The sequence below is a fragment of the Diabrotica virgifera genome, chromosome 2 (genome assembly GCF_917563875.1).
Source record: "Diabrotica virgifera virgifera chromosome 2, PGI_DIABVI_V3a".
In the NCBI taxonomy this organism is placed as follows: Eukaryota; Metazoa; Arthropoda; class Insecta; order Coleoptera; family Chrysomelidae; genus Diabrotica; species Diabrotica virgifera.
The window spans coordinates 58,986,600-59,012,531 of record NC_065444.1 but is presented as its reverse complement, the minus strand read 5'-3'; the positions used below and the strand labels follow the sequence as shown (position 1 = coordinate 59,012,531).

General features: G+C 33.1%; 1 protein-coding gene across 1 annotated transcript in view; it reads left to right on the top strand.

Moving 5' to 3' along the window:
* The first annotated feature begins 9,079 nt into the window (after positions 1-9,079).
* The window catches only part of LOC114337325 (neutral alpha-glucosidase AB), a 39,061-nt gene continuing 22,208 nt past the window's right edge, over positions 9,080-25,932 (top strand). Inside the window, exons 1-6 of the mRNA XM_050643688.1 lie at positions 9,080-9,293; positions 9,354-9,440; positions 9,506-9,742; positions 12,605-12,779; positions 18,534-18,694; positions 21,296-21,534. Coding sequence (XP_050499645.1) covers positions 9,277-9,293; positions 9,354-9,440; positions 9,506-9,742; positions 12,605-12,779; positions 18,534-18,694; positions 21,296-21,534 — 916 coding nt within the window. The 5' untranslated portion in view covers positions 9,080-9,276. The remainder of the gene's footprint in view (positions 9,294-9,353; positions 9,441-9,505; positions 9,743-12,604; positions 12,780-18,533; positions 18,695-21,295; positions 21,535-25,932) is intronic.

Genomic DNA, 25,932 nt, shown 5'->3' with positions numbered 1-25,932 from the left:
CTATGTGGCCCGCAAGCTGTGGCAATAGCTAGTATGTGGCCCAGGGGAAAAAAGGTTGAGTATCGCTGCTATAGTACCTTAATTCAAAATACATTTTACTGTTGCCATAAAACAGAGAAGAATGATTATTTCACAAAAAAACATTGCTTTTTGCTTAAACTCGTTCAAACTATGTTCAAGTCATTTCCCCGCCGGACACATGCCTCTTAGAAGTTTGACCATTTAATTTAAGCGAAAAGCAATGTTTATTTATGAAATAAACATTTTTTTTCTTATTTTTGACAGTAGTAAAATGTATCTTGAATTAAATAAATTACATTACATTCTTCTTTTTTTGTCAATTAATTTAATTCAAAAAAATTGTTTTGGCCACCCTGTAAATAATTATATTAATGTTTATATTACTGAATAGAGAATTAAATAACCTTTCACATGAGCTAGCACACGACCCCTATCCTTATTTAAAAGAATCATCGATCGACGTCATCACGCCCAAATTGATGATGTCTAGTAGGTATGATATAATATGCCAAAAAATCACAATTTAAAAATAAAAACCGACCTGTTTCGGGATTTTTCTAGAGATTTAAAATTTCCGGAAAAATTGGGTGCAGGAAAAAACCTGTTTTTTCCGGAAAAATACGGAAAAATTGAAATTTGTTACAATATACTAAACAAATTCTGCATCCCTTATTAAAATCAATAAATTTAGTAGAATCGGATACTCGTAGATCTATATTATCAGAAGTGCCTTTCATCTAAGTATATATTATAAAAGACACAATATTAAATATTCCCAACAAATTGACCAGACTAGTTCTCTTATCGAAAGCTTGCTAAAATATGTTGAAGAACGTTACAAATTTTGTTCCAAGCCGATTCACTTTGCAGCCAATCTTCTTGGTGCTCGGTTTAACGGAGAACAATTAAATGAATACCAGCTAGTGGAAGCTATAAACTTATATGAGCTGAAATGGCCCATTCACTAAATTAGATGTAGGGAAGGTGGTGGCAAATCTGGCCCAATTATCACCCAAATTTTAAATGGATCTCCATCTTCCGCCTCTTCAAAAATAAACTGGTCTTTATACGGCCTCATACATAAAAGCAAACGAAATATATTATCACAGGAAAAAATTCAGAAGTTATTGCCATTCATTTAAATTTGGTTAAAAATGAAAACAGATATTCATTCACGATGCTAGACCAGATTCACTTTTTGAAGAGACCGACAAAAATCATGTTGTTTTATTCGTCCAGGATGATGAGGCGGGGTTCGAGACTGAATCAGATGCTTAGTCTGAAGATTCAGATTTAGACTCACATGAAAATATACCACTGAGTGTTTTGGTTAAATAATGTGCTTTCTACGTTTGAAGTTTAGGTTTTGATACTTTGAATTATTAGATAATAACTATAATTTTTGACCCTACATACATGTTTGTACTTATATATCTTAGAAATTATTATTGTTGTTTTTGCAAAATATATTTAAACGAGTTTAAAATTGGTATTTTTTCACGTTTCAAGTCTCAATGAAAAAATATTTAAATTTTCCTATTTTTTCCAATTTTTCCAATGATCTGGAAAAAACGAAAAAAAATTGTTTTTTCCCAATTTTTCCCGTTTTTTCCGATATGTTAAATCTCTAGATTTTTCCTTAAATTCTCCAGCTTGCTTTCATTTGCACCATACGACATATATGACAGAAGCTCGAAACAAAAAATCAGAATATACACGGATTATACGACATATGACAGAAGCTCGAAACAAATGACTGTGAATGAAAAGCCCTGAAAAAATCATGCGATTTTTCGAAAGTTATAGACAAGTTTTCCATTCAGAAAACTCGAAAAGCACCTGTATTATAAATATTTTCACTATTATAAATATAATCAAAATTTAATAAAATTTATATTTGAAACGTTTTTTATTACATATTATTACTATTGATAATTTTATTTTATTATTGATATAAAAGTTGAACAATCTTTTTCGCTCTTTACTTTTTGTCGGGGGCCCGTTCGTCACTTCTTGCCGGGGCCCGCTCATCCCTCTCGGCGGCCCTGGTCCTACGTACGTAGAACGGGGAAAGAGTGTGAAATTCTCATTACCATCTACCAACTAAAAAATTAGAATATCTAAGGCATGTAATGAGAAATCAAGGACGTTACGGCCTTCTCCAACTGATTCTCCAAAAGAAGGTAAATGGTAATAGCAGTGGCGCACACAGGGGGAGGTTTGGGGGTTAAAACCCCTCCCAGGGCATATAAGCAATATATTATGAAGAATAGTAGGAAAATATAACTTGTCTTTCACAAACAATACAAAAAAATTCGGTGCCTAAGCCAACCCCCCTCCCCAGAGGAAAATTCTGGGTGCGCCACTGGGTAAAAGAGGACCCGAAAGAAGACCCATTTCTTTGCTTCAAAATTTACGAAAGTGGTGTAACACGACTACCACCGAACTATTCCGCGCTGCGGTAAACAAAGTCAAGATAGCCATGATGATCATCGCCAACATTCGGAATGGATATGCAGGTATGTACTTTAAGAAGATACCCTGCTATAATCCTAAAGCCGCGTTAGCGGTATAAGGAAGACTATTATTATTAGAATCATAAAAAATGAAAAAGATCGATCGCGAAACGTTTAATTAACAGCTTAGGTTAGTAAAACATTTAAGACAAGAGCTGGTAGCAAAAAGACAAACTCCAAACAAAGCTTTTTCACATCAGTGACTTCAGTGGTATTTCCCATATGGTTTTATTTTAGGGATATTTAGAAGACTACAGATTTTAATAATGCAGTAAGTTTAGATTTAGATTGTTACATTATTAAAGTAAAAAGTTAACTTTGTTATCAAGACTAGTTTCATTCATTTTATCAAGATAGATACTTTGGTTGTTAGGTAGGGGAAAGGTAGGTAAAGTGGAATGGGTGGGTAAAGCGGAATAAGCTTAAAATTTAATTTCAAAATTGGCGGTTTTTGTTGTAACTCCTACCACAATATACCTTTTGACATTTGGCAATATTTACTTCAATATGGCGCACTTTTATTGATATGTTCATGTGAGTTAAACAAGATCATTGTTTTTTAACAAAAAGTTGTAATATTTGGTAACTAAGACGAAATTTCTTATCAGCAACAGGGAAGTTTTTCTAACCGTATTTATTATCTATTGTATAAAATGGTTATTTATGGACATAAATACTCTTTCTTTAACTTTTTAGCACGTTTGGTTAGTAGCTATCGTGTTTGTACAGAAAAAATGTTGATGCGGGTAAAGTGGAATGAAACGTATGCGGGTAAAGCGGAATGACGTTCCACTTTACCTCCTAAAAGTTTAACAATGTTATTAAGTGACAACATTTTTTTAGCATGCCTAATTTTTACAAACGAAAGACTTCGCAGCAGAGTTGGGACGAGAAGGCAATGGCTGAGGCTCTACTGCATGTCAAGGTGGTTTATCAATTCATTCTTCTGCAAAACAATATAACATTCCATCGACAACTCTTTTTAGAAGATTAAAGCGACCACCAGAAGAATGTTTAGTGAAGCAACTTGGACGATTCCGTTGCGTGTTCACGGTAGATCAAGAGAGGATGTTGGTAGACTATATTCTTAAAATGGAAGAACGCCTGTTTGGGCTAACTATTTCTGACTTAAAATATCTTACCTACGAGTTTGCCATACGAAATAACATTGAACATAGATTCAATAATGAGAAGAAAGAAGCTGGTAAAGTATGGTTGCTTGGTTTCATGAAACGGCACCCAGTTCTTTCACTTCGACTTCCAGAAAAAACGTCAGCATTTAACGCAGTTAGTGTCGGAAAGTTCTTTGATTTATTGGAAGACTTATACCAAAAACACAACTACAAACCTAACCGCATCTATAATTGTGACGAAACCGGAATCTCTACCGTGCCAAATAAGCCTTCAAAGATTATTTCAAAAAAGGGGAAAAAGCAAGTAGGAGTTTTATCATCAGCTGAAAGAGGTATGCTTACAACTGCAGAAATTTGCTTCAACGCTGCAGGGGAATACATCCCTCCTGCTCTTATTTTTCCACGGGTGAGACATCACTTGACATTCGACATTGGAGTTCCTCTGAATACCAAAATTTTCACGCATGCTTCTGGATGGATGCAGACCGAAATCTTTACGGCTTGGTTTCACCATTTTATTAAATTTGCGAAGCCTACCTCCGAGGACAGGGTTTTACTAATTTTAGATGGCCATTAAACCCACATAAAAAACATTGAAGTCTTAGATCTTGCTAAGAAAAACTTTGTAGACATCCTGGTGCTACCACCACATTGCACACATCGACTTCAGCCACTGGACGTATCATTTATGTATCCCATGTCGACCTTCTATGAACAGGCAGTGCGAGTTTGGCTGCGAACCCACCCGGGGAAAGTTGTGACGATTCATGATGTCGGTCCTCTCTTCGGAGAAGCTTACTTGAAGGCAGCTAGTATGGCAACAGCTATCTCAGGATTTAAGAAGACGGGTATTTGGCCGTTTGAGAGACCTGATCCAAACGTTTTCGTGGCTGCAGATACAACTGATCGTCCTGGGCCTCTACTCGCTACATCTAACCTGCCATCAGCGTCCACTCCAGTGTCAAATGACATTCTCCTCCATAAGACTATTGTTAGTCCTGCGGATATTTTACCTATCCCACGGGTCGCTTCAAATATCGAAAATCCAACGAAGAAAAGGGCTCGATCAGGAAAAACTGTAGTAGCAACTTCTACCCCTTTTATTGAAGAGTTAAAGAATTTGAAGGCTCCGACCCCAAAAAATCCAACCAAGAAAGTTACGAAGCAACTATTTCAAAGCGACAGCGAAGATGATGCAAACATCAGCATTTATAGTGACACCGACAGCGGTTCAGAGTTGGACCTACCAGTTCAAATTCCTACCATAAAAACAGAAGATATTAAGGAAGGGATATATGTAGCTGTAGAGTACAACGGACAAACATTTCCCGGTTTAGTAATTTCAAAATCAGGTGAATCAGCGTCTGTAAAGTGTATGGAAAGGACGCAAAAATATTTCAAATGGCCTAATAAAGATGATGTATTAGATTACAACATTAAGGACATTAAAATGATTATTAATGAACCAAAACAGTTAAGACGAGGGTTTTTCAATGTTCCTGAGCTCTGTTTATATGCTTAGTTGAATAAATAATATTAATTCATTTTAAGTTTTTGTATTCCGCTTTACCTCCAATATGGCGGGTAAAGTGGAATATTACACCACTTTTACTTTTGACGTTTTTCTCCGAAGTGGTGATATATTAGTTTAATTTCTTAACAGTACTACGTAGGGCTATAACGTAAGTGGCTTCTTCCATAAACTCAAACTTTTAAGACGAATACTTCTACCGGGATACACGCTTGAATCGGTAATTATTCCACTTTACCTACCTTTCCCCTAGTAACTAGTTGTCAATAATTTTAAGTACAATTTTGATTATTATAAATTAAAATATGAGCGAAAGTGAATTTGAAGAAATTGAACGGGCTTGGGAAGAAGGGTGTTCCGCAATTATTCCCGAAAAATCCAAAATCCGTTATCAAAATATGTACCTACCAAAGTTTTAAAAAATGGTGCGAAGGCAAGAATTTAAGAATCGAAGAAAAGACTCTATTGGCATATTTCGTTCAAAGACATATGCAGTTGAAAGCTCCTGGAAGCCTCTGGGCAGAATATTCAATGATTAAATCCACCGTTTTTCTTTATGATGGCATTGATATTTCCAAGTTTTCAACTTTGATCGCGTACTTGAAGAGAAAAAATAAATTAAAATTAAGAGATTTTTTAACTCGACGGTAAGTGAATTACTTACCGTCGAGTTGGAGTACTTACCGTCGAGTTGGATTACTTACCGTCAAGTTGCTAGTAAATGTCACCTACTGACGTAAAATCTGTCACGGTAAACAGTCAAAAATGATCAATCATGCAAAAAATATATTTTTTAGGTAGGTATCGGAGCTTGTTAAAGTAGGAGGATCAAAAACCTATGATTTTGTATAAAGAGTTGGAAAATGAATTATTAGCAATGAGCAAGCTTTAAGTACAGTTGGCTGGGACAAAAAGGCAAACAAAAGTTTTGTGATACCAGAATTGCAAATCTGATAATTGGTAAAGCTTATTCTACATGTACATGTAAAATTTTAATAGCAATAAACGTATTTATAGAAACTAATTATTTTTATTAATAGTTCATTTAAAATATTTCATAAAAAATTAAAAAGAAAGCTATCCTAAACACCTTAATAATATACAAAAAAAGACATCTTTAAGATGTAAGGATTTGTAACATCCGTACATCTTTAAGACGTCGGTCGTAAAGATATCTTTCCGGAAATGCCAGACATCTTTAAGACGTCTAAAACATCTTTAGTGAGTTATCTTTTAGATTTCTTTAAGATGTCTTTGTGTTATCTGGGAACCTCTGTGCCCGCTGAAACAATTTCGTTTGATTACGTGCGATGGACGCGGTTACGCGTCTATGGCACTCTATAATTTATAGTCATATTTGGACGCCCGTACGCGTCACCGGAGCTGAAACGGTTAAAACGCATTTTGATTTGTGTCAACATGACACTCTAACCACCTCTAACCATAAAGATATCGAATTTTTACCGTCGAGTTTTGATACCTACAAATTTTATTTAAAATAGTTATTTTCCTAATAAGTGCAGAAAGTCATACTTTTCCGCACGCGACTGCAGTTTGCCGAACGACGCGAAGCGGGAGTTCGGCAAGCAGTCGTGTGCGGAAAAGAGACTTTCTGCAAGAGTTAGGAACAATATTTTTTCTACGAGTCTTTTAAAAAATGACCAAATCTTAGGGCCGGTTGTTCGAACGCTAATCAAAAATGATCATTATCAAATATTTAATTACTGTCACAACTGTCAATGTCAACTTTGATTGGGTTGCTGAAAACATAATTATTGATTACAATTATGAAATTAGTTAATCAATTAGGTATGTTATAATTGTTATGTTAATTGATTAATAACTAATCTCATAATTATAATCAATTATGTTTTCACCAACCCAACCAAAGTTGACATTGACAGTTGGTGACAGTAATTAAATATTTGATAGTGATCATTGTTGATTAGCGTTCGAACAACCGGCCCTAAATCAATTAATTTAATTAATATGAAAATACATACACAAATTAATTCTTTGACAAGGTTGTCAAAACCAATACTATATTATTTATCTATGGTCAAAACCAAACTTTCAATATAATTAGTTACCATGACGACGATCTTGGTTTCCATGACGATGATTCAAAACTACTGTTATAGGGCTTTTCATTCACAGTCATTTGTTTCGAGCTTCTGTCATGTGTCACATAATATTAATATATCTACGTCATACGTTATTGGTATATATCAATGATACAAACCAAAGACGTATGACGTAGATATATTAATATTATGTGACACATGACAGAAGCTCGAAACAAATGACAATCGAAAAGTCCTATTGTCTACCGATTTGACTTTCGAATATTAATAATTTTATTTCATTGAATTGTCGCGTTAATTTCATTAAAACAGGAACACAATAAGATACATTTGAAATAAAATAGTAAATAATATCTAAATATTATTTCATTGCATGTATTATAATTATTTTAAAGCCATAATAAAATATCTACACGCGTGCGGAAAAGTAAAACGCGTGCGGAAAAGTAAAACGCGTGCGGAAAAGTAAAACGCGTGCGTAAAAGTAAAACGCGTGCGGAAAAGTGAAACTTTCTAAACTAAAAGGCGTGCGCGAAAGTAGACATTTTTGCAAACTCGTAGAAAAAATTGATTTCGCGCGCGGAAGTTACTGACATTCAAAATAGCCGGTCACTTCAAGCGTTATTTGTGAGAGATAAGAGTTCATTCTAATAAACATTTTTGTTCAAAATTATCTTCACCCAGTCACCCTTCCCCCTGCTCCTCCTGCGGTTTTAGGGTGAAGCATGGGGTAGGAATGGCAAACTTTTTTGCATCTTTTTTGGGGTCATGGTCATAAATTTAATTTTCAGCAGAGTTCCTATAATTTTTAGACATCAAATCTTTGACGACTGGACTAATTAACTAATTACCTTAGTAATATGTACATAAAGGGCCGGTTGTTCGAACGCTAATCAACAATGATCATTATCAAATAGGTATTTAATTACTGGCCCCAACTGTCAATGTCAACTTTGTTTGGGTTGCTGAAAATATAATATGAAATTACTTAATCAATTATGTTAATAATTGTTATGTTAATTGATTAACTAATCTCATAATTTTAATCAATTATGTTTTCAGCAACCCAATAAAAGTTGACATTGACAGTTTTGGTGAGAGTAATTAAATATTTGATAGTGATCATTGTTGATTAGCGTTCGAACAACCGGTAAGGGCAGGTTGTTCGAACGCTAATCAAAAATGATCATTATCAAATATTTAATTACTGTCACCAACTGTCAATGTCAACTTTGTTTAGGTTGCTGAAAACATAATTATGGATTACAATTATGAAATTGTTAATCAATTATGATAATAATTGTTATGTTAATTGATTAACTAATCTCATAATTATAATCAATTATGTTTTCAGCAACCCAATCAAAGTTGACATTGACAGTTGGTGACTGTAATTAAATATTTGATAGTGATCATTGTTGATTAGCGTTCGAACAACCGGCCCTAAAAATATTATTATTAAAAAAAAAATAACTACCAACTATATTTGAATTATGCATTATTTTAATTTGTCCCAATTTATTTATTAGGGCTTGTATAAAATTTACGATGGTTGATCTTTCGACCTCAACTTCAACGTTTTCGTGTGCAACGAAATGAATCTGTTTGACTCCATGACTTGGATCAAATTATTATCTTCTATTATCTATTTTATTATTATTTACGTGTTAATTCATTGCAACTATGAATAGGCAGAATAGACAAAAAGGAAAGAAGATGGTGTGGTCTCTTCTAATTGGTTGTTGCCTAATTTGAATTTGAATAGTCATATTTCAGCCAATGGCGTATTTCTAGTTTGACATTTCAAGTGCAACAAAACCGTTGCACTCTCAGCTGGCACAGTCGCAGATGGTCGCAGATAATGCAATATGCAATAATAATGCATTGCAGAAATCAATAAATTTGCAGTATACTTGCATTGATAGTTATTTAGTTACAGCAGAATTATATGGAGTGATTTGCTTTTTGAAAAAATATACCGGTTTGCCAACATGCGACAGAAATTAATGTAAGTTGAAATCAATGTGTACATAATTGATATTTAAATATTTTGTTGTTTTACTTTTAGGTACGTTTTAATACTGTCAATACTGCTTTATGTATCAGCAGTAGATAAAAGTAATTTTAAAACTTGCGAACAAAGCAGTTTTTGCAGGTCAGTTCTTGCTTCATTAACTATCTACTAAAAAAATTTAGCTAAAATTGTGCTTTGTATTGTAGACGATTAAGAAGCCTTAAACCAGGCGAAAGCAAGTATGAATTAGATCTAGGATCATTAGAAGTCACCGATAATTCTTTGGGGTCAAAACTTTTAAACACTGAAACTGGAATTATTTTTAAGTTTTCATTAACTGCCATTAATGGAAACATCTTTAGACTGCAAGTTGATGAGGCTTCTCCTTTGTATCCGAGATATAGACCTCAATTCGCTTTAAATGGTGAGCCTCAAGTAGCCAAGTAAGTATGTGATGTGCTATATATTTCTTGTAATAATAAGATTGTTGCAACATATTAAATATTGCTGATCTCAGTACTATTTTAGTATAATAATTAAAATAAGGAATTTCTGTAGTTCTTTTGTCTATAAATAATTTGCACTATCAAAAATATTGATTAATATCCATCCTTGATGATTAATCTATTGTTATCTATGTATGGTCGGTTTCACCAATGACAAATAGTAGTTTATTCGATGAATAAAGGTTTTCGATCAATAAAACTGACATCTACGTTTCACCAACATCAAATAAGACTTATTTTATTTATTTATTAAGTAAATATTTATTCTTCAAATAAATTGACAAGTTGCTTTTAATATCTATAACAAAGAAAATTCGTCAGTTTAAATTTAATTCATCAAAATTGTATTGAAAAACAATAAAAAATATAATCGACTCAGAGCCAGTTTCACCAAGAACAAATAAATCATTGAATAGTTATTCGCCAAATAAAAGTTATTAGTCGATTATATTTTTATTGTGTTTTAATACAATTTTGATAATTTAAAGTTAAACTGACGAATTTACTTTCTTATAGATATTTACAGCAAGATTAACCTGTCAATTTATTCGAAGAATAAATATTTATTTGATAAATAAATAAAATAAGTCTTATTTGATGTTGGTAAAATGGAGAAACGTCAGTTTTATTGGTTGAATAAGCATCTATTTGTCGTTGGTGAAACCGGCCATAATAAATTTTATTCGACCAATAACTTTATTCACAGATTTATTTGATGTTGGTAAAACTGGCCCTTAGTCTATTTGTTTTCTATAGTTTTGTCTATGTAGTTTTTCAATATCTTTGGTAGTAGGATTCTTTTGACATTTTTTCAGTGCCTAAGAGCCATAAAAAATCAGCTTATCTCAGTGATTATTTCTAAAAGAAAATCAACATATTGCATCATCCAGATTATATTTATCAACATATTAAATACAGTCGGAAAAATGAAAGAATACCCATGAACGATCACATCAATCACTTATTTTGTATTTGCTGTCTTTTTCTATACGCTGTGAGCCCGTACGTAGAGGGGATATTTACAAATTCGCGAGCGCCAGTAGTGACAAGTCTGTAAACCTTTACCGGAAATTTGACATAAATGTCAAAGTGATTAATTTAAAATTAAAATTGAAAACATTAATTATAAAAAATATTGGTTGGTCAACGCTGTGGTATATATTTTTACCTTAAATATACTTATGTTTTAAATACTGAATTTAAGTTTTTTTAATGTTCCGTAATATGCACTTATAAATTAATCTATTAATCTTAGCGCCATCTACATGATAATTGTGAAAGTATCCGAAGTAAGAAATTCATATTTTATCAATAGAACGTCAAAATGATTAGCAAAATCTTAAAAAAATCGATTACAATTTAATTACTTTTTTGCGTTGTAAATATTAAGCGATAACAATTAAATAATAAATTTAAAAATTACCGGTGAAAGTTGAATTAGTAGTCCGCTAGGAGTGACACCAGCGAAGCTCAGAGCGTATAACAAATGTTTGTTATTTATACCTCTATATTTCTTTAATTTTTCCGACTGCACATATTTATGACATATTTTTTATTGGTTGCTCTAACTACACCCAGTTACTACAATTGAATCATAGGCGTGGACACAACAGGTGACGTGGAACCCACACTAACTTTCGAGGAGCACAAAATTCAGATGGTTCACAACTAATCTGTGAACATTTTGCATAATATTAAATAAACGAAACATTAAACTAAATATTAACCTTTTTGTGTTACTACTATATTAGATCTGTGGCTTGATGCTAAAAGAGCCAATGTCAATATTTTGTGGTTTTGATTTTTCAATATTGAATAAAAAAAAGCTGTACAAAATAGCAAAAAATTGAGACATTGTCCATTTTAGCACCAAGCCACATACTGTAGCTTAACCCCTTTGCGCTGGACCGTCATACGGCAAGTCGCACCTATATACGGATACAACATACAACTAATTAAATATGGTTTTCCCCACCTCTAGATTTGAATATGAACATTCGGAGAGAACAAAAATACCTTAAATATGATGCAGACATCTGCACCGCCGTATATGGTAAACGCAAACTGATGATATACTTGTGTGAATATCACAGTGTGACAGTCAAGTATGATGCACACAGGTGCATCACCCGTATTGAAGGGGTTAATGCTTAAAGGGTCAATATCAATTTTTTGAGTTTGATGCTATTAATGTCAAAAAATTGACATTGGCCCTTTTAGAACCAAGCCACATAGATAATGTAGCTGGGAATGCATTTAGAGTCAATCATAAAAAAAGAAGTGAAATTCTTTGTGTTTTATTCGATTTTAGGCCGAAATAAATAAGTCATTATACCACATGTTACACATGTTACATGTTCCTCCAATTGGAATTGAACTAAAGGAACTAAAGGTAAAAATCGTAAGGAATCTGAAAAATATAATATATATTTATAATAAATTGTAATATATATTTTCATTTATAAAATTGCTTACTTACATATTTTCGGTAGTTTTTGGCATTTTACGTTTACATTTTTTACGTTCTTATATGATTATCTGATACTTTGAATAATGATGCCCTCTGGTAGAGGCTAGTAAAAAATTATATTTATAGACACAATACTGACAATTTGAAATACACCAAACAACGTGGGTATGCACTCATGCCCCTGCCGCTCTCCTTTGGTATACCATCATAAAAAGCAAAGTCTCCTCCTTTTCTCTATGATGTAGTTTATCGTTGTTACCATAATTTTGTATAAAAATTTATATTCATACTAAAATATAACTGCTAATTTTTGATTGATTTATTTTTAGATTTAAACTACTTGAAAGGAACAAAGAATATGTTTCAATTGAATATAACAACAATAAGGTCATACTACATGCTAGACCATTCAAAATTGAATTCTTTGACAAAGATGAACTTATCAGTGTTGTTAATGGAAGAGGTCTGTTTAAATTTGAACAATACAGGAAGAAATCAGAAGAGGTAATATTATAAAGAATAATTTCTTTGGAGAATCAAATATTTTCTTGATATTATAACATTTAAAATCAATCTTGAGGTCAGTTTTATGTCAAATATATATTTACATGTAATAAATTGCAGATAACAAGAATTTCGGTTAAGAATAACATTGTTTTTTGTATTCTTCTTATATCAAATTACATAGTAGATAGTACAGGGCCCAACTGTTTTGAGATGGACGTTGAGAGGTGACTCAAATTTTTTTGCAGAAATTGCTTGAAAATAACTAAAATAATAATATTTGAGTTATCCTCCCTCTCAAAAAGGTCCGGAACATTGTTTAAATAATTAAAATGTCAAAAAATGAAGGAAAAATTCGATTTTTTTCTTCGTTTTTTGATTATAACTTTAAAAGTATTCATTTTCGAGAAAAGTTGTACTGACATAAAAGTTGCGTAATTAAATTTCCTACAATATAGAATTGGTTAAAAGTTGAAAAAATAGTCACCCTTGTTGCAAAATAGCAATAATTGCGAAAAAAAACCATACAAAATCAAGTATTCGCATTTTACGTTTTTCAACCATTTATGCTACACTTATGACCTTCATATTTCACCCAGAAAAACTTTATGATACAGTAAAGCAATACTGTAAATTTCATTAAGATCGGTTCAATAGATTTTGCAAAATAAATTTTGCAATCCAGCTTTCGCAAAAACAATTCATTTTTACAAAATGTTACAGGACTGAAAATAAAGCAGATAGCAAGTTGAAATTTTTTTGCATATAGAAGTGTACTGTACCTTTCATTTGCAATTTGCAAAATTAAAATCGATTAACTACCACGGCGTCAGGAATTTTTTTAAATAAACATTAATTATTGGTGCTACGCGCAGGACAGCGGTGTTCGATTCACATGAAGTTGATTTCCACCAAAATTTCTTCCAATCTTCATCTAATATATTATTTTCTTACTCTATATTTTGTTGTATTTTAATATTTTAATTCCACAAAAATCAAACTAATTTTATTATTGTTTGTGAAATATTGCTTAAACAATTGTATATGTTTAAAAATCATAAACTTTTATTCTCAAGTTAAAATATATGAACAAAGAAAGTTTTTGATAAAAAATGTGTTATTTCAAAGGATAGAGTATGTGTTTTTATTTTACAATAAACAAATTTATCTATTTATATCGAAATGTAATAAAACTTAAAATGTATCAATAATTATCAAAGGTCGTTGGAATGCCCAATCAGAGCAAACTATCCGGTGTCCTGCGCGCAACACCAATAATTAATGTTTATTTAAAACAATTCCTGACGCCGTGGTGGTTAATCGATTTTAGTTTTGCAAATTGCAAATGAAAGGTACAGTACACTTCTATAAGCAAAAAAAAATTCAACTTGCTATCTGCTTTATTTTCAGTCCTGTAACAGTTTGAAAAAATGAATTTTTTTTGCGAAAGCTGGATTGCAAAATCTATTGAACCGATCTTAATGAAATTTACAGTATTGTTTAACTGTATCATATAGTTTTTCTGGGTGAAATTTGAAGGTCCTAAGTTTAGCATAAATGGTTGAAAAACGTAAAATGCGAATACTTGTTTTTGTATAGTTTTTTCCCAATTATTGCTATTTTGCAACAAGGGTGACTATTTTTTAAAATTTCAACCAACTCTATATTGTAGGAAATTTAATTACACAACTTTTATGTCAATACAACTTTTCTCGGAAATGAATACTCTTCTATCTAATCAACTCTCTAATCAAAAAACCGAACAAAAAAATCGAATTTTCCTTAATTTTTTGACATTTTAATTATTTAAACAATGTTCCGGACCTTTTTGAGAGGGAGGATAACTCAAATATTATTATTTGAGTTATTTTCAAGCAATTTCTGCAAAAAAATTTGAGTCACCTCTCAACGTCCAAATGTACTAATATTTTTACAGAGGCGCCCTGGTCTAAGATATTCTTGGTCAAAGTTGGTATTAAAAATACTATGAGCTTATTTCGTAATGTTTTCTTTAGTATGAAAGTACAGAATAAAGCAATAAAATTAAGGAAAATGAATTCTAATGCTTTGAAGGGAAAATGTTTTGATTTTAAAAAGGATTTTTCACTTGCAACGAATTCATTGTCGATGTTCTTTAGTTGTATGAAAGCAGTGTTGACAAATTAACTTCGAATTGTTTCTGTTTTGTGATAAAAATTTCTTTCTATTGACGAAATTATTGAAACTGTCAGCCGTTTCAGTTAAACAATGTTTTGGTTAAAAAGATTTCGGTTAACGGAGTTTTTACTGTATGTATTTGTATAATTACAATAAATACCGTTAAATGTATTTATATACTGAATGTCTGTAATCCATATTTATATGTCTCATACAATAACTGGAAGCTTCTCAGGCATTGAAGTTAGAAAATTGAATGATTTTTCAATCAGAATTACACGATTTAAATAAACCAAACATTTTAAGCGAGAGTGTTACATAAATATAAAGACACAACTGTAACTCTCTAAAACATGATGTTACTCTCTCTTACTTAAGGCGGGTTGACACGATCCAAGTGTACTTGGTCCAAGTCTACTTGGACCCAGCGCGCAAAATACTTTAAAGCTACTTTGATCGTTTGAGTGAGATGACACGTCCCAAGTGTTCTTCATCAAGTCTATTTGGACGTTGCGCGCGCAGCACTTGGAAGCTACTTTTATCGTGTCACCTACTCGTCCAAGTACATTTCTATCATCTTGATTTCTATCAACACGTTCTATCCAAGTTGACTAGGACGGTGGCCAACTTTCTTCCAAGTAGTGTCAAAGTGTAGTTACAATGGCGTAGCAGTCGGAAAATATAAAACGGGATATACATAAGTACAAATAGAAAATGGTCTGAAAGGGAGAGCGTTAGATTTATGGAACGGTAAGAAGCTGAGGAAGCATTATCGATTATGCTTCTAAAACGAATAAAAATGCACATGAATATTCCTGGTTTCACAGAAAATGACGTATTAAAAAAAATTAATGCCATGAGAACTACGTATCAATAGGAAGCCAAAAAATAAAAGCATCAACTACAACAGATACGTCAACTGGAGACATTTATGTGCCCAATGTAGCGTGGTTTCATATCGCAATCGATTTTAATATGCTGTAATGAAGATCAGAAATATATTCTTTAATCTGCTAAGTAATTTCGTGTAATAATATTTTTTCATATTATCAGTGTGTTAAAACCCATTTACGGCAAAGGTGCGTCAAGAGAAATCGATATTTATACTTTGGGTATTGTTATCTATGTACAAATATCCGTTATTTGACGTTACATTACATGAGTTACACTACATGATGATTTAATGATTTATGCACATGTTCGTACAAAAATATTTTCTCTCATATTTGATCAACTTTTTGAATTTTTGGATTGACCATTTGCAATAGTTGTTCAAATTGTTCGGTGTTTATTCTTAAATGGTTTTTAAATGTATCTTAATCTTCATTTACTACTTTACTTAGAAAATTAGACGAATATCCAAACGCCTCACGTATCCAATTAAGAGTCCAAATTTTCCTTTTTTTCTCTTTTATTTCTTTTTTCTGGATTTCAAGCTCATGTATTAACATATCAGCAGTCAGCAACCACTTGAAGACCCTCCATAATTACGTTCGTCATCCTTGCAATGGTTATTTTATTTGACGTCGAAGTAATATACACGATCAAAGTAGCTTCCAAGTAAGCGAGCGCAGCGTCCAAGTTGACTTGGACCAAGTAGACTTGGATCGTGTCAACCCGCCTTTACTCTCGCTGTTACTTACTCTCGCTGACGAGAGTTTTGTCTCATTCAGCAAAAAAATCATTTTTATCAAAAAAATATATAGAACATTTTTTAATATATAGAACATTCACCAAGCAACGGTTGAATCCAACACTTCTTTTAATTCCAGTGCTATTGAGTACACCATAAATCAATATTACAAAATGTTATCACTTAAAAGACAACTATTTTGAAGATATTTGAATTAAACCAATTTATGGGCGTCATATTTAAAGAGATCTAGCATTTTTATGCCGAATCGACCTAAAATATGTTCCAGAACTTGTAGTTTTCTTTTGTGAAGAGTGTTCATGCAGACCTTGTACACAATTTGTGTTGTTTTTCTTTGACTTTATTTGCTTGGTGCTTTCATTTGTTCCTGCTATGTTTTCTAGGTATTATTTTGGTACCTACTTCACTCAAAGGTCGGCAAATTGTTTACCATTGAATTCGCTCTCACAATATTTTTTTCATTAGTTAATGTAATCATTTTACTGCATTTAATATTCTTTTCATTCACAGTATTAACATATTGTAACAAATTAATTCCTTACGATACGCCCCTGGAGGGTGACTGTAGATATGATCGTAAAACCACGCAGGCTTTCGCAAAGGTTCTGTGTTCTGAGAATTGACCTGAATAGGGGGTGTGTGGTCTCCTCTGACCGTAGTTTGTATCTTAGATTTTTAGCAGATGCCGCGAGGAGAGAGATAATATTTTAGCGTCTGTTTTTTATTTAGTTAGCTTTGAGATTTTGTGTAAAATAGACGAAAATACACCATTTGTTTCGATTATCGTGATTTTCTTATAATCAACCCTAAACCGGAGATAATTACCTTAATTTATCTTTACACTGGCGCCCAACGTGGGGATTATAATTAAAATTACGTGATCGACAATCTACCGATCGACCTACGATTTCGAAAGTTCTTTGCGTACGGACAGTGCTACCGTCGGAGCAATTACTTCGAATTCGCCGCGCAATAGCCTAAACACCCCGTTAAAGTGTTACGGTTGTGGTAATCCGGGATTTATTAGGGCTAACTGCCCAGAGTGTAGGCATATGGAAGCATCCGCGATAGATTTCTCTTCCGTAGACATAGCTCTACATTATGAACGAGCTCGACCCAACGAAAGAAGATGGAAGAATACCTTCAGAATGGGGGGAGAGCCTGCCAGCTATGCTACTACGGGAAATAGCGCACCAAATTCACTACCACTTTACCGGGTGTCACCTGCCAAGAGAGAAGTGCTTGGGGCCGAGTTGGATAGACCCTTGGGGGAAAACATCGTCGAAGAATACGGAAGTGTTTTGGCCGCGCCGGTGTATTAGTGCCGAAAAAGGATGGCGGTACAAGACTTTGCGTGGACTATCACTGTTTAAACACCGTAACTAGTGGCTCGGATCCTTTATATGACTTGCGATCGGAGTATCAACAAGTGAACGTCGTGGAAGTTGATCCGGGAAAAACTGCAGTGATATCGAAACGGTTACCTCCGATAATCGTGAAGGAAGTTCCAACTCCTGTAGTGCCAAGACGAAGACGAGGACGCCCCAGGAAGAAAATTGCAACTTCTGCTGGCCCCTCCTCTAGCGAGTTCGATGCCAGGGGGGAGACTGTAACAAATTAATTCCTTACGATACGCCCCTGGAGGGTGACTGTAGATATGATCGTAAAACCACCCAGGCTTTCGCAAAGGTTCTGTGTTCTGAGAATTGACCTGAATAGGGGGTGTGTGGTCTCCTCTGACCGTAGTTTGTATCTTAGATTTTTAGCAGATGCCGCGGGGAGAGAGACAATATTTTAGCTTCTGTTTTCTATTTAATTAGCTTTGAAATTTTGTGTAAAATAGACGAAAATACACCATTTGTTTCGATTATCGTGATTTTTTTATAATCAACCCTAAATCGGAGATAATTACCTTAATTTATCTTTACAATATTTAATTTTAGAATAATGAAGTAAGACAAGAAGTAGCTGAAGATCCAGGAAGTTGGGAAGAAAACTTTAAAAGTCATCATGACAGCAAACCAAAAGGTCCTTCAGCTGTTGGATTGGATATCAGTTTTCCAGGTGCCCTAAGGGCTTATGGATTGCCAGAGCATGCTGATAGGTGAGACATTACTTGTTCTTTGTGTGTTCAAGATTTATTCTACTGTAATTCGGGAAGCAATTTAATCCTGAACTAAAATTGCAATACTTTGCTTTAGATATTGTATTTTACTGCTGTATTATTAATTAACACGTTCGGTGCTCATGACGCACGAGTGTCGTCACTACAGTTTCATCGATGGTACCTAGGACGCACGAGTGTCGACAGTAGTACTGTTACTAAATGAAGGATTTAAGTACAGTGGAACCTCGTTAAGTCGGATTAATCGGGACCGCGCCCGATCCGGGTTATCGAAAATCCGGGTTAGCCCGAGAATATGGTAAAAATTAATAAAATACGGTATATGTACTTAGAGGTAAACTCCATTATAATTGCGAAAACATGAAATACATACGGATAATACATCTAAATTACGTATTCGCGGTGTGCAAGTACTTGGAAAGGGAAACGAGAAACGACCGTGCGCGAGTCGCGGAGAAATATTGCATCTATCTTAAATAATTCATATTGTCAATTGAAATTGTCAAATTGACGTATATTTCATACCTTCTGTCATTGACGCAGAAAAATTATATATTGCTCCACAATATTGATATGATATGCAATTATTATATAAAGGTAAATTTAATTGGGCCATGTTAAACAAAAAGCAACCAACCCTCAATTTGTAAATTAAGAGAAAATTAACTTTTTATGTTTTTCTAAATATTTAATTTTCCGTCGTATTTTTTTAAACGATGACTTCACTAATCAATAGTTTAATTTTAGAGCAATTTTATCATAGTAGTATCAAAATTATCCTAATAAATTTTTACAAAAAAAAATAGCCATATTGGGGGTTGGTTTATTTTTGCTGTTGGAAATATATCTAATAAAATGCAATCTGCAAAATCCAACCAACCCACAAAATCCATGAATAAAACCGAATAATTGCAGTCAACTCGGTAATACCATACAGTAGAATTTCTACTATTAAACACAATATCAATACAAATAAAAAATATGCGATAATCAGTCAAAACAACAAACCATACTATTTAAAAAGTAAGATAAACATAGCCTTAATCCTAAAACTTACCATTTTCTGCAATTTCGCCAGCCGCTTTAATTATTTTAACAGTTCTTGATTTAAACATATTTTTCTCATTAAAGATTCAAAGATTTCTTCATAATATAATACATATAACACAACAAATATTTTAATATTTAAGCACGAACTAATATTGGTCAGTACCTACACGTAAAAAACAAAAAGATGCAACATTCCAGGACCCGTAATCGGCATAAAAATATCAACCCACTTGGCTGGTACTTTTCGACAGTGCAATGTAATAATATGTTCAGTCCAGTGATACACAGAAACAATCCAAGAGGGTTGGTTGTCTTATGCGAAATCTTAAGTGAACTATTATTAAACAGAAATAATTTGGAGTAGTATTTTTCATGGTTTAATATTTAGAATGGCTTGGTTGCTTTTTACACAATGTAGAATACACATTTTTAAATCGATATGTGACATTATCTTGTTTTCCTCAAAAATGTGGGTTGGTTGCTTTTTGCATAACAAAGCCCAATTAATTGTATTTTTCTTGCAGTACTGCATTTTAATAACTGATTTTATTTACTACATAATTGTTTACGTTAGCTAAACATAACCTGCATCTTATTTTTTCTTCTTATTATTTTTTTGGACTATGGTCTTGACAATTATCCAGCAACCAGGACTAATATAATTGGCCAATATAATTAAAAGTGCGAATAAAAGTACAGAGCGTAGAAATAGAGGTCGCTTTGCCGAACTTGCACGGTCCCAATAGTTGTATGTAGTATTGTTCATTTCTTGGTAAAAAACTCGGTCAAACTGAAAAAATGTTTGATTTGTCTGATGAAAATCGGTCCGAGTTAGCCGGGCTTCCGGGTTATCGGAGGCCGACTTATCGGGGTTCCACTGTACGTGGTACCAGCCAAGTGGTGCTTGTTCAAGATGGGCACCGAACGAGTTAAGTAAGAGTATTTTTATTTTTTATTTTAGTACTCATAAAATTGAAAGCAAAAAAAAAGAATGTGTGTGTACTTTGTACGCACGTAAGAAGTTAAACTTCTATTTTATTAAATGTATTTTATTTAAAGATTAAACTAATTTTTAATTACTACTTTCCAAAAATGTTTATTAAAACAATACCAAAAATAAAAAAAAATTAAAAAACACGGATTCCAACCGGGGGACCTCTCGATCTCCAGTTGAACGCTCTACCACTGAGCTATACTCCCTTTGTTTTTACGGATTACAAGATTTCCAGACAGTGACAAATAGATCAAGTGAAGTATAAAAGTACTTTAAATATTACTTACTATCTTATTCCCGAGGAAGACAAATCCAAAGAAACAAAAATTTTAATAAATATATTTACTAAAAACACTAATATATTCTTTTCACACCCTTTTTAGACTGATACATACATAACTTGAAAGATTTAGTAACGAACACCATACTGTCTGTGTGCGCATGCGCACAGAATAATAAAAATTTACTCCCAATCGCGCCTAAAGAAGTATAACTTCAAAAAAATAACCCGTTAAAACCATTTATTTTATTTTCAGAGTTTCTTTAAGAACAACTGGACCTGGAGGAGTAGATCCATATCGTCTATACAACTTGGATGTCTTTGAATATGAATTAGATTCAACAATGGCCATTTATGGATCAATTCCAGTTGTCTATGCTCATTCTCCTAAACGAACAATTGGCGCCTTCTGGTTTAATGCTGCCGAAACATGGGTTGATATCAACAACAGTAAGGACCGAAATGTTATGTCTTCAATAGTAAACTTAGTATCAGGTAAGCACATTTTTCTTCAAAATATGTATGCGTAAATTTCTTGATATTCTCCTTTTCATAGGCAGCTTTCAGTGCGTCACATTTTTTCGATTTCTTTCTAACGCATAAAGTAGGAAGTGACAGAAAATAGGTGAGTCCGTGATTAAAATCATTTATAACATTAAGGGCCGGTTGTTCGAACGCTAATCAACAATGATCATTATCAAATATTTAATTACTGTCACCAAAACTGTCAATGTCAACTTTGTTTGGGTTGCTGAAAACATAATTAATTACAATTATGAGATTTATTATTAATTATGTTAATAATTATTGTTATATTAATTGATTATAGTCTCAGAATTGTAATTAATTATGTTTTTAACAACCCAAACAAAGTTGACATTGGCAGTAATTAATTATTTGATAATGATCATTGTTGATTAGCGTTCGAACAATGATCATTATCAAATAATTAATTACTGTCAATGTCAATTGTTAAAACATAATTAATTACAATTCTGAGACTATAATCAATTAATATAACAATAATTATTAACATAATTAATAATAAATCTCATAATTGTAATTAATTATGTTTTCAGCAACGCAAACAAAGTTGACATTGACAGTTTTGGTGACAGTAATTAAATATTTAATAATGATCATTGTTGATTATAATCAATCAGTTTATTGTAATCAATTTTCTTGATGGGAATCAAATCGAGACATCAAAAATACATGTAAAACACTAATTATTCATTGATTGTAGGTAAAGCAGTAATTAAAATATAGCTGCAGCTCTTAAATTATTAAAAATTGCTTATTATTATTATTGATTTGTAAGTAAAAACAAGAAATTAACATCAGAAAGAGTTTAATTATGGTTTATTTTAGATTAAAACCAAAATAATAAAATAAATCAGTCAACATAACCTCAAAATGTGACATTTGTCAGAAGTATGCTTAATCAAATATAATTGTAATTAAATATTTGATAATGATCAGTGGATTTCATTTTTGATTAGCGTTCGAACAACCGGCCCTTATTGTAGTTGTTGATAGATGGCGCTATAATCGAACAAAAAATTATGTATATACACTGGGGTGCAAAATTAACCGGACACCTTAAAACGGATCATTTTTGATGTCTCGAATTTCCTAAACCTGTTGTCCGATTTAAGTGATTTTGTAATATGTTATAGCCTTATTCGTTAACAATATTAATGTAGAGAGACGGCTATTGAAATACTTGGGAAAACGTCAGGAAAGAAGTTTGAGGATAAAGAGACTTGGTGGTGGTCAAATGAAGTACAAGGAAAAATAAAAGAGAAGTGAAAATTATATAAAAAGTGGCAAGAAACCAGATCGGACATAGATCTTCAAAACTATATGGTCGCCAAAAAGGAAGCGAAAGTAGCAGTAGCAAAAGCTAAAGCAGAAGCGTATTCAAACCTATACGATCAACTTGATACCAGGGAAGGCGAAACGAAGATATATAAAATAGCCAAACAGAGAGCAAAGAAAGCAAAAGATTTTAATCAGGTTAGATGTATCCGAGATGAAAATAATAAAATACTAGTTCACGAAAGGGATGTCAAAAAGAGGTGGAGAAAGTACTTTGACAGCTTATTAAATGAAGAATTTGACAGACAGCCTGTAGAGTCAACGGAGACAGTAGCAGCAATGGTCACCAAAATAACCAACGAGGAAGTGGCTCAAGCGCTTCAAAAAATAAAGAGAGGAAAAGCGGTAGGACCAGATGATATTCCTGGGGAAGTATGGAGAGCATTGGGAAAGACAGGAACAAGGTGGCTATAGTATTTTTACTACAAAAACGTTATTACGTAGGTCAACATTTTTGACGTAAGAGAACTGTCAAAACATTAGAATGTGATTTTTCATTATTAGATATGTTTATTATAAACATGGCAATAATAAAAAGTCACATTCTAATGTTTTGACAGTTCTCTTACGTCAAAAATTTTGACCTACGTAATAACGTTTTTGTAGTAAAAATACTATAGCAGGTCTATTTAATAGAATTATGGAAGTTGGACAAATGCCAGATGAATGGAGAAGCAGTATACTGGTACCTGTTTACAAAAACAAGGGAGATATACAACAATGTACAAACTACAGGGCTATAAAACTGCTTAGCCACACCATGAAAATATGGGAAAGAGTAATTGATAGACGGATACGTGAAGAGACCGAAATATCCGAGAATCAATTTGGCTTTATGCAGGGTAGATCAACAACAGATGCAATTTTCATTATAAGGCAGTTGATGGAAAAATACAGGAGTAAAGAAACAAATGCTCATATGGTATTCATTGATCTTGAGAAAGCATATGATAGAGTTCCTCGAGAGATTCTGTGGTGGGCACTCAATAAGAAAGGAGTCCCTGGTGAATATGTAAAGATTGTGAGGGATATGTATGAGGGAGTAACGACTAGTGTTAGGACAGGTGTGGGAGAGACTGATAAATTTCATGTGAAAGTAGGATTGCATCAAGGTTCTGTGCTTAGTCCGTATTTATTCTCATTAGTTTTGGACCAGATAACAGCGAAAATACAGGGTAACATTCCATGGTGCTTAATGTATGCTGATGATGTCGTGTTAGTAGGAAATAGTGAAAGAGACTTAGAACAAAAACTGGAACAGTGGAGACAAGCTCTCGAGGAAAAAGGTTTAAAACTTAGTAGGACAAAGACAGAGTATTTTTAATGCTCATTTAAAGATGGAGTTACTACAAATAAAATGGTATCTTTGGATGGTGAACTGATTGTAAAAAGCAATAGTTTTAAGTACCTGGGATCGGTATTGTATTACAGAGTAATGAAGAAATAGACGGAGATGCATGCTGTAGAATTAGGGCTGGATGTATGAAGTGGAAAGAAGCGAGTGGTGTGTTGTGTGACAGAAAAATTCCAATGAAGCTGAAGGGAAAATTCTATAAAACAGCCATAAGACCAGCTATGATGTACGGAACTGAATGTTGGGCAGTGAAAAAGAAAGAGAAACAGCGAATGCATTTGGCGGAAATGAGAATGCTTAGATGGATGAGTGGAGTGACCAAGAAGGATAAAATTAGAAATGAGTATATTAGGGGAAGTCTAGGTGTGGCACCAATTGATGCCAAAATGAGAGAGCATAGGTTAAGATGGTTTGGTCATGTTCAACGTCGAGACGTTAACCACCCAATACGAAGAATAGCTGAAGTGCAGATTCCTGGAAGGAGTAGGAGAGGAAGACCAAAGAAGACCTGGGGGGAGACGATAAGGCAGGACATGTTGGTAAAGGGGATTAACATTGATATGGCCCAAGATAGAATTGTGTGGAGAAATGCAATTAGGGAAGCCGACCCCGCATAGGGATAAGGCAAAGAGAATGATGATGATGATTACTGTAATAATATTGTTACTAAACGGGTAAATTTTCATTGTATACCGGGTGTACCAATGAAACTGTGTTTTTTTCTCAAACTTTCCATCACCCTGTGGAATATTTTAGCATTGTTTTATCAACATTCTGTTTTTTGATTCATTCGCTTATGTTGGACCATAAAAAAGTTAGGTACTTTAACAATTACCCATGTTTTTTAAATAAGTGTGGCAAACTTCGAAATAGAGGGTGTTGAAATTTTTCTTACAAACTGACGATTTATTTATTGCTTTAAAACCGCTTGAGATATGCAAATGAAATTTGATGGGTTTTAAGACGTAGTTATTGTACATTTTTTGACATATAAGTAAGAATTTAATATTCACCATTGGCGCGCATACCGGTAATATGAGCGGTTATATTACCCGTATGCGCGCCAATGGTGAATATTAAATACTTAATTGTATGTCAAAAAATGTGCAATAACTACGTCTTAAAACCGACCAAATTTCATTTGCATATCTCAACCGGTTTTAAAGCAATAAATAAATCGTTATTTTGTAATAAAAATTTTAACACCCCCTATCTCGCAAACTCTCATTATTTTTTTATGCAGAATTTCCCCTTAAAGTAGGCCATACTTATTTAGAACATACTGTATTGATGAAAAACATGGCTAGTTGTTAAAGTACCTAACTTTTTTATGGTCCAATGTAAGCGAATGAATCAAAAAACAAAATGTTGAGAAAACATGAGGCAATAGTTGGAATTTAATTTCAATATTTTATAAATACCAGAATGTTCCACAGGGTGATGCGAACTTTAAGAAAAAACACAGTTTGATTGGTACACCCGGTATACAATGAAAATTTAACTAATAAAATAAAGATGTATACCATTTTTATTCAGTTGCAATGCGAAGGCAAAATAATCTTACTTTCAATTAGAATACGGAGTGCAGTCCAGTCCCTTGAACCTCGATTTTCGGCTCTTATTGGAGCCTTCATCGGAAGGAACTTAGGCACTGTTCT